At 36.8% G+C, this 10,349-nt stretch overlaps 1 protein-coding gene across 4 annotated transcripts in view; it reads left to right on the top strand.

Moving 5' to 3' along the window:
* Window positions 1-630: 630 nt before the first annotated feature.
* The window catches only part of LOC129360695 (N(4)-(Beta-N-acetylglucosaminyl)-L-asparaginase-like), a 23,547-nt gene continuing 13,828 nt past the window's right edge, over window positions 631-10,349 (top strand). For 2 of the 4 annotated variants that reach the window (XM_055031056.1, XM_055031055.1), the window contains exons 1-6: window positions 3,250-3,598; window positions 3,899-4,052; window positions 5,052-5,164; window positions 6,536-6,648; window positions 8,602-8,710; window positions 9,097-9,172. In XM_055031056.1, the coding sequence (XP_054887031.1) occupies window positions 3,484-3,598; window positions 3,899-4,052; window positions 5,052-5,164; window positions 6,536-6,648; window positions 8,602-8,710; window positions 9,097-9,172 (680 nt within the window). In that variant the 5' untranslated portion in view covers window positions 3,250-3,483. Of the gene's footprint in view, window positions 881-3,249; window positions 3,599-3,898; window positions 4,053-5,051; window positions 5,165-6,535; window positions 6,649-8,601; window positions 8,711-9,096; window positions 9,173-10,349 lie in introns of those variants that run through there. The other 2 variants (XM_055031057.1, XM_055031054.1) reach the window with 2 other exon arrangements.

Below are 10,349 nucleotides of genomic sequence, written 5' to 3'. Positions count from 1 at the left end.
TTAGAATTTACAACATAACAGTTCTAAGAAAAAAAACAGAGAAGCACCAATGGAAATGTTAGCAATTCTGCTTTAAATACAACTATAGATGTAAGTTTTGCCTTATTTAACCTCTCTCTATGCATATATGATAAAAACTAACTAAAAACAAATATTAATAACAAATCAGAAATATGTGTAAATTTAAGTATTTTTCAACGAAAACAGAAAAATTACAGCAATGTCTTAGGTTAATTTGGATGCAGAATATTATGATGGCTATGATCTCCCTTTAAGCAGAGATTAACATGAAGGTAATCTCTGCAGATATTGACATATTAAGTCAGGTAAATTTAGATCAAAGTATTCATTTGGAACTGGTGCAGGATCAGCTTGTTGAAGGACTGTCCATGGGACAGAAATGTCCTTCTCCTTTTTAATGCATCACTGTGTGGAGATTCAGAAATGCAGGATGCAGTCTGTTTTTATAACTGTGCAAATATGCAAAATTGTTTCTTTTATACTTTTAAACCCAGACTGTCTTCTATCTAATTTTGTAAGTCAAATCTACTGAATGCGTGTTGAAGAAAGATGTGTAATGTCCCTTTAATGCCGACCCCGCCCACTCAGCATGTGACACAACAAGGAAGTCTATATGCAACATCCTGACAATTACAAGAGAAGAAGTTCTCTTTAAGGCGACTTCTATTTGAAATCTCCTCTTTATTTGTGGTTTACTGTCACCTGACAGCTTCATGCTTTGGTGTCTAGAAGTTAACAGAACAGGGAAAAATGCATTTATCGCTCCATTTGTTCTTTTTAATGCTGTATGTTCGGTTTGGACATACCTCGTTACCGCTGGTCATCAACACTTGGCCATTTAAGAGCGCAACGGCTGCAGGTAGGTCACAGTCCGTCCTGCGTGTTTCCACGTTCACTAAAGAGTTGAAAAGGTGGGGTCCGCACCATTTATATGTCGCTGTATGTACCGGCACTGCAAGGGTCGTGGGTGGCGTTTAAACACAAAACCTGGACATATAAGATTGTGGCCTTAATTAGTTTCGAAACCATAGGTAGGTGCATCCGCCTAATTATGGGTAGCAATTTTACTTTGAAAATTTAGTAGGATTATATTTTCTAACTGAGATTTCCTAATAAAAGAAACATGAATTTGGTTGTAAAAATGGGGGTTGAGATAAAAATGATCTATTGTTTGAAATAAGATAAAGGAATGAAACAAGGATTTACCTTCTCTGATTAATTTAAGTTATGATTATATTTGAATTTTCTGCAACAATATTATTTAATAATTCTATATTCTTGCAACAATCTGTCAACACTCTTGTACCTAATAGGACAAAAAGTTCTTATGGTAAATCATGCTGTAAATAATATTACATAGTGATCATTATTTGTTTTTATTAATCAGTTTTATTTGAACTGCATACATTTTCTTTTGCATTCATGTGAGATAAACTCCTTCACAGCTTGTGATTAGCCCTGCTGACGACTGCTGGGGAAAAAAAAAGCAAATCCATTCTTCTAGTTTGTGCTCACATGTGACAATGGTCAATCCAAGACATTTTTAAATGTAGAAATGATTTTGAATTGTTTTGACAGAAAATATTCTTTATGTGTTTGAGTAGAAAATGCTGCATTTTTACGTTGTTCAGTTTGATTCTCCTTTAGTCTTTAAAATTCAGTTTACTCAGCTTGTAACTGATCTAAAAAACCAGATTGTAATATTTACTGCTGTTGTAAACATGTATATTGAATAATTGCATTTATATATTTTTTCATCTCAAACAACCTTCTTAATTTTTATAGACTTTTGTTGCCTTACTGATATAATCTTCAGCCACTGTGATTAGCTGACTGTGTGATTAGATCAATCTCTGTTAATTATAATAGATTAAAATGTCACCTTTACTGGTGAGAAATTATAAACAATGACATTTCTGTGAATATTCAAAATTCCTTACTATTCATTAGCAAAAGTAATATGGTGTTTACTTACCTCTTGTGGACTAAATGATTAAAAAACTAGGAAGTATAATGAAAAATGCAAATGTTGCAGCTCTGAAAATATTTGTGTTGTCACATCTTTGCTGCAAACTTATTAATACCTGAGAAATTAATCCCTTGGACTAATTTTCAACCATGAAAGCAGAAAAAACGAGTGTGTGTGTCCCTGCAGAGTGTATGTGTGGTTAAGTTCAGGCCCTGGCCGATTCATAACCGCTATTTTCACGTTTCTCTACTCACACCATTAAATTTTTTTTTTTCTTGTGTACTTGTGACTCAGCTAGAGCTTATCCGTATGAAAGACCAGCCGAGTCTTAGATGAGGGTATGAAATAGGCTGAACCCACGAGGATTCATAGCTGCCGCCAGCAGGCCTGCCCTCACTCTGTTTGATTTCCTTCAGGGTGATACATTGGACATGTTCAAATTGAAACTGAAAATATTTTGCCGTCGCTTGTGACTTATCCATCAAGTCGATTTCCAGTGGGTGCACAGCTCAGCGCCAAAAATGATAGAAACGGTATTCAAAACATCTTAAGCATCAGCTCAGGGCCGTTGATGATTTAAGTTCAGCTGAGAGTCTCGCACTTGGATAGATGGATGCCCGTTAATACATCAGGTGTCTGTCAGCTCTTTCTTTTTTTCATGCAGAGGAAATGAAATTGGAAAATACACCCGGGAATATTTTGTGAGAAATATTTAACAATGCAAGCCGCAAACCTTAATTTACCCCAGCAACTGTTTTCCATTGGGAGATTGCAGTAACAGGCATCAGCGGGATTATCTCCACTTCTAGTCTGCTTGTTTTTGTAAAAGAGAGAAAAAAACATAATTTACATTTGGACTGAAAAGAAAATAAAGCCGAACTAACCAGAGCATTTAATGGGAAGATGATGGCTGTAGCATCAGTTGGTGTGTTGATCCCTCAGGGGCTCTTAGGGGATCAGTGACCAAATGCTTGTGAGCCCCCCTGTTTAGCAGGAAGCCGTCGCATTGGTCATCTCGGAGATCATGCAAAACTGACTCGTTTTGGCTCAGCACAGATTTGTGTTTTTGCCAAACGCGGCTTCTTTTTCACCAACTTTTCCACATTTCGTCATGTTAGAAAAACAAAGTTTGCTGTGCTTTGGGGGATTTTCTGTGACAGACCAACACAAGGCTGTGGAAAAATGTAAAATGGAAGAAAATTATAAATAATCTTCCTTTGTTTTTACAAATTATAGTCTAAAGTCTGGACATCTCTGTTCAACACCCCATTGCTCTGAAACCCATAAATAAATGCCTGTGCAACCAATTCATGGATCCATTTTGAAAGGTTATAAAACAATTCTTCCAGCTTTGAGCTTTTCATGAAGAACTGTGTAGTCTGCAGACAAAATTGGAAGAATTAGCAAATGCTAAGACAAGGAGCTGCAGAGATCTGCCACCTCAGGTGAGCAAATTGAGTGAGAAGAATCAGTTGCAAAGGGGTCAGAAGAAAATGTTCTGCTCAGAGGACCTGAGAGGCAGAGAAAGGAAACCTTACACCTGCACCATCCCCACCACCAGACACAGAGGTGGCACCATCATTCTGTGGGATCACTTTTCATTATCAGGTACAGGAAAGCTAAACAAGCATGGGAAGTTGAAGTTTTTTCTTCTTATTATTTTCAACTTGGTCTGAAATACACCAGAGTTTGTGATTGTAAAATTATTTTATATTCCAAAAACAACAAATATTTTCTATTATTGATCTAAAATCAGCTACTTTCCAGTGGTTTATAATATTTCATTTTAATGCTGGTTGGTTAACTTTTATCTTCTTTTTTGACCTCCAGAGTATTATTCTCATACTGTTTGTGTTCTCTTAAACATATTTTTGACCCTGCATCCTGATTGGTTGTCTTCCTGTGAAGCATGGCATGCTCTGCAGTCGGGCGGCTCCGTGTTGGACGCTGTGGAGAAAGGCTGCGCTCGCTGCGAAGTTGACCAATGTGACGGCACTGTGGGCTTTGGCGGCAGCCCTGACGAGACTGGAGAAACCACACTGGATGCCATGATCATGAACGGGTAATGGGCAGACACCATGCTTCTACACAAAGAAAGAATTAGAATTTATACAGTATAATGATTTAGAAAACAGACACAGTTACAAGTGAAGTCGGCATTAAAAGCAGGAAATGTTTTTCTCTTATATGGTTATTATTTATAACTAGCTGCCATTTGCACATCATGTGAAGCCACTGGAAACAAAATCAGCTCAAATCAGCTTGTTTTAAGTCATAAAGCTTCAACACTATCTGATGTGAGCATGAAATATATTTTAATTGACAGAAAAAAATATGTGAAGAGGTTTAAAATTAGAATGTATGTTTACATGATTCACATCTTAAAAATGCTAATCAGTCACATGCGGCTGTCAACATATTCCTTTTTATGTATTTACTTATTTTACAATTTGTGCTGCTTATTTTTATGTATCTTTAACATTTCCACACTTAACTGGCTGACCTTTCCTTCAAGCCTTCTGCAGAGACGTACTAATTAAGAGTCTCATTATGATCTGAAAGCGTTCCAGTTATTAGGTGCTTAAATACTAACATTTACAGTCTCAGAAGTTATAATGAGAAGTAAATGTCAGCTTACAACAAAAGAAAAGTAGCAAGCTGTTTACTCTTTCTCTAGTGAATGCCCCCTGAAATTTTACCCTTTTTTGTTTCTCAGTTATGACTGCATTGTGCAGGGATGTTTTCCTTTACACGATTCAATATTCATGGAGAAGAAATTTAATAAACACCAGCAGACACATTGTACATTCCTGCATAAGAGCAGGAATCTCGACAAACACCTGCCTGATGATCCAGTAGAGCAGTCAACAGATTAATACTATATCTGTAAGAAAAAAAACTATGCACACTCTTGAGATTCAAGCAGTTTTTTTTTTGTTAGATATGATCTCTGTAATCTTACCCAACACTGATTTGTAATGGAGATATATTGCTCACAGATGGTATTTGGCTGCAGTCAACCAACAGGAATGCTTTCTGTCTGCGTGTGCTTTCTGAGTAGTAACTCGATGGAGGTGGGAGCGGTGGCAGACCTGAGAAGAATCAAAAATGCTATTGGAGTCGCCAGAGCCGTGATGGAGCGCACTGAACATACGATGCTAGTGGGAGAGTCAGGTATGTAGGGATTGCTGTTCATGCACCCTGGGTGATACAACCAGGAATAATGGACTCATTTATTTGAACAACACACAGAATGTAAATTGCATTTCTAACATAACAGCCTGTTTCAGTATAATTCTATAGAGTCTAAAAGGAACCGCTTTCAGCGTCTGAGGACGCTTGAATCTGCATTAATGATCTCAATTAGAACCCAAACCTTTTAGACACAGCATAGGCTTTTAAATGAAATGACAATCATTAGGAGTAAGTGAAAAACACATGGGTCATATGGTCCCCGGAGCCTGAAGAGTATAATTGCGCACCGGTAGTACAAAAAAAAAAAAAAAAAAAAACTGTTCAAGAGCTGCTTTATGCTGTGGACGAGGAGAGAAGGATGAACAGGAACTGAAGCTTTTTACCGAGCATGATGAACAGTTCTGTTCAAAATGTTAGCAGTGAAACATCACAAATCAGCTTACTAGCAGCAGGAAAAATAAGTGCCAAACATCTCAATGTTTTTAACTGGAAATATGTTTTGAATGTTTAAATTTAGATGAAATTTCAGATGTTTTTAAAACCCACATGAAGAAATAAAAAAGTACACATGTGGAATGAAACTGGTGATCAATCAATCAAGTTTATCATAATAATAAAAAGCCTGAGCCCAACAACCAGCTGTAGGGTGACTGGAGACGGCTGCAGGTTTCTGCAGTTACCTGAAAGCTCTGCAGCAATCAAAAGACAATCAGGAAAATCCCTGCAAAGTCCCATTGTTGACAAAATGACTCTGTGGAGATATTAAACATTCAGTTTGAGGTAAAACCAAGAGATCATAAGAACCTGTGGACTGTAGTCTAGTTGTTCGACTCCATGCAGTCCAGATACGAAAGTTATCAAAAGCAGTGCTTATGTAAGGGATTCACAGAAAAACTCAATCTCAAGCATTTTTAAGTTTATACAGGAAGTGTTTGAGTTTGCAAAGAAAATTGCAGATGCAATTTTTTAAACAACCTATTATTCCTTTTCCTTCAGAACACTTTTCTTCATGAACAACTTTGTTCTCAATGTCTGTACAGCTTTATATGGAGCTTTACTAACTCTTATTATGGACATGATTATATCTGGGAGATTCAATCATTTCTGTTGTATGTCATGATATCCTTCTGATGACCAATTCATCATAATTGCTACGCCATTCCTCCCAAAGTTGAATGATGGAAACCTTTGAAAGCGGCAGCTCTTTTAAAACCAGATAAACTGATGCTGAAATGAATTAAAATTGCTCGCAGTCCCTTCTTTGTCTGTGAACCTTTTTTAAATCCTAACCTGAGGTCAAAGTGGTCTCCTATGTGCAACTTGACCCAAGTGTTTCCTCTCTCTTCGTAGCCTCTGTGTTTGCTGAAAACATGGGCTTTGTTGCAGAAGACCTGACTACCAACGAATCTTTGAATGTTTTCTCACAGTGGCTGAAGGGCAACTGCCAACCTAATTATCGAAAGGTAAGTGCATGTGTGTGAGGCTGTTTCTTTCCTCGCTTGTATCTGCCACGGGCGCACTGCTTCCAAAAGATTGATTTCAAAAGGGAAAATTGACAGGCATACTAAAGTACCTCAGAAAAAAAAAAGTCAGCTTTTGTGGTAAAGGTGATGCCCTACAGCAATGAGCTGTTGCTTCTCTTCAAAAGACTCCTCTTCATTTCCACAACAATGTCACAACATCTATAGAATCAGGGAGGCATTATGTATCCAGAGATCATCCACTGTTCCATTGATCACATTTTCTCTATTCATACTTTTAGGAGCTGAACTTATGGCTCTGAAGTTCCTGGAGCTATTATTGGAAATATCTGCAGTGCAGAAAACCTCAGAATGAGTGGATGGGAATGTTGGAAGTTGGGTTGAAATGTAACTAATGAATCAATAACTCTAAAATAATTAGTCTTTATATCTATGAATGGAGAGGTTTAGTTGGAAGTACTTTCATATGTTAGAATGGCCTAGTCAAAGTCATGATCCATAGCAATCTAAAATCTATGGAAAAGAAGACAGAGCGAAAACCTCAGTTTTTAAAGCAACATGATTTGCTCAACTAAAAAGGAATCTTCAGTATAAAATTATGGGAGAAAATATGCATATTTTTTTTTAATATGGCAAATCCAAACAGGGAATACATCCTAAAGAAGAGGAGCAGCTCAGGTTGTGGAGTAGGAAAAGACTATCTGCTGGGTTTAAAGTCTTCATTTGTTACATTGTGGTTCTTTTATACATCTGAAAACAGCTTTTCAGAAAATGGACTCAAACAAGAGAGAGGAGACACTGAAGCTTTTGGTTCTTTTTAATAACTTCTGTCGGTCAATTTGTGCTTCTGATGAATTATTTGTACAGCTGTTAAGAATATCAATCTTGCAAAAGTTTAGTTTGTTTCTTGGTTTGTTTTACGAATCAGCTAAGATGGGCAGTATTTGAGCTGAAGCCAGAGAAACAGATGTTCATCACAACTCTGCTTGTCAGTTTGATTTTCAGATGGAAACATCACTTTCACAATTCTGTCATTCCTAAACCACTTTCTGAGCAGCAATAAACCAATTAAGTACAGATTGCAGATTGGGTTCAGATTATCTCCTTCCAGTCTGACTGAAGTTATTTGGAAAAAGAAGATGTCTGCACAGCAGTACCTTAAAGACTGCAGCTGGAATTGCAGCCAAATGTGGTTGAATAGAAAAGCAAACCACACATTCTTAAAACATTTTTGGTGGTAAATGTAAAGTAAAGTTGTAAATGTAAAGTTTGTTGGGATCAGTGATGGATATAAAGTCTAATAGCTGGAAAGAGGGATCTGTAAAAACGCTTTTGTGTAGATAGGATGCACTGAAGGAGGTCTTCAGTTCTGCTTCACCTTCATACACAGCGTGGTCGACGTTGTCCAACAGAGGTACTAGAATACTAATATTACAATATAACATGATAATTCTTATCATATCAATAAAGGAGCCACTTGAATCTCAAAAGAATGATGCAAAAGTTTGACCTTTTTTAGAAGGAAGTTTAACAAAACTTGTTTTTTATTGATATTAAACGTGGATGCTCTTTAATTTTTATCAGAATAAAACTTCTACTTTAACTGGGTAGAAAAACTGATCACACTACTCTGCAGCTTAAACTGCCACTCCAAGCTCTCAGGTAATCACAGCTGAAATGATACCTAAAGCCACTCTGAATGAACATGGAGGTGCCTCACTTATGGCTTTTTTCTTGTAGTCGTCAGTTTTTAGACCTGACAGCTAAAATTACATTTGAGCTCCAAAACCATTTCCACTGAAAATCTGCTGATTTTTTATATTTTTTTAACTGCTTAAAATTTGGGGTACTTCAGTCGTGTTTTGCTGTGGTGAATCAGTCCCAGGACGAAAAACATGATGGAAGAAATTATCTCTGTTCATCATCTGTCAACAGAACGTCAGTCCAGATCCGTCAACGTCGTGTGGACCTTACGGACCAAAAGCAGCGCAGACACAGTGTAATGGAGAGCGGCAGGTTAATATACACTCCCATGACACCATAGGTAGGTGTTGCTGAGCCCTGGACTCAGCTTTCTACTTTCTCCGGTTGAATTCTTGTGTTTTGCATCGATTCAGATATGAAGGAATGCTCATTATCTCTTTTCCTCTAAGTATGTATTCAGGGAACCACGACTCAGCAAACAGAATCTGTTTCATGATAAAACTTAATATTAATTAAACTACAAGTTTAATATATGCTACAAGTATATGACTTGATGCAATCTGCTGGGTTTCTTTAGATGTAAACTTTTGAATAATTACTAATTATGTATTGTTTGTTTATCAGTTGGAATGTATGTGTGATTGAATTGAAATAACTTTATTCTGTGAACTGGTTCTTTACAAATAAACTGAATCAACTTGCATTTTGCTTTTTTCTTTGCACCAGGGATGATTGCCATGGATAAAGATGGTCACACGGCTGCTGGAACATCAACTAATGGACTATCACACAAGGTTCCAGGGTGTGTAGATTTTATTTCACTGATGTTCTAAAATTTCAATGTTCTGAGTATATTTTCTTCCATATGGGCTGTTTTTTCCTTTTTAATCTCTTCTATAGACACAGACTCACACTAAACCTAATGGAAACTACCGATCTTTAAACCTCTCTTGGCCTTCCTGTAAAATCATTGTAAACTTTCTTACAACATTGATCTGAAATGGATAATGCTTCTCGGGGTGACAGAGTGTTTTTTTCTAGCAATTGATCATGTCTCAGGAATGTTTATGAATTGGATTCCGAGTTTCGCCTAATAGCTGTTTGGAGATGACCATGTTGGTGAAGAAAAATACTTTCCTGCCTGTCAGAGAGTCTGGCTCCTCTCATGCTAAATACTGAGAAATGTGTGTTTGCCCAGCTCTGTATTTATTTGCAGGGAGCCGCAGTGAGAATTTTAAAATCATGCCTGCAGACTTTTACTGTCTGATTACTGCTCAGTTTTTGAACAGGAAAAATGAAGCAAGTTTGAATTTTGAGCTCGAAGATATTATGAACAAACAAAAGCAAATTCATCACTCAGTGCTTGGCAATAAACACAATCAGCACCTGTTTACTTTGTCAACAGGTGCTGAAATTTTAATAAGTGATAACATTTGATTTCATCAGGTAAAGAGCAAGAGCAAAAATTAGAGATGGAGTTTCTTCCAAAGAGCTTCAATAAGTGCAATAGATGTACTTATTGTAATGTAGAGCTGGGCGATATGGACTAATATCTTGACTTTTGTTCTCAGATTTCCACAATGTAGTATTGAAATCTGAAATCATTTGACTTAATCCTCCTCCGTATTGCTGTGAAGGCAGTAGAAGTGATGGTAAACAGCAGTTTATTAATTTGACATTTTTAAGGTAACTGTATCTGAAATCAGTCTAATCTTGAATATTTCAATGGCTGAATTTCAGATGCAAACACTTCACATAATTACTTAGTTCTGAATGTTTCTCAAACCTTTCAAGGCCCATGTTTACATTTACCATTCGTGCAACTTATGTCAATATCTTCCTTTTTATGTGCATTGAAGCTAAATAATTAGTTTGAAGGATTCTGCATAAACTTTTAAGTATCTGGCAACCTTCTGGAAATGAGTGAAGTTGTTCTTTTAAAGGCATGTTTGGTTCATTCCTCTGATCTGCTGTAAAAA

Source organism: Poeciliopsis prolifica, unplaced genomic scaffold (genome assembly GCF_027474105.1).
Source record: "Poeciliopsis prolifica strain line A6 unplaced genomic scaffold, Auburn_PproV2 SCAFFOLD006, whole genome shotgun sequence".
Lineage (NCBI taxonomy): Eukaryota > Metazoa > Chordata > Actinopteri > Cyprinodontiformes > Poeciliidae > Poeciliopsis > Poeciliopsis prolifica.
Note: the sequence above shows the minus strand (reverse complement) of the source record. Positions and strands in the feature narration are given on the sequence as shown.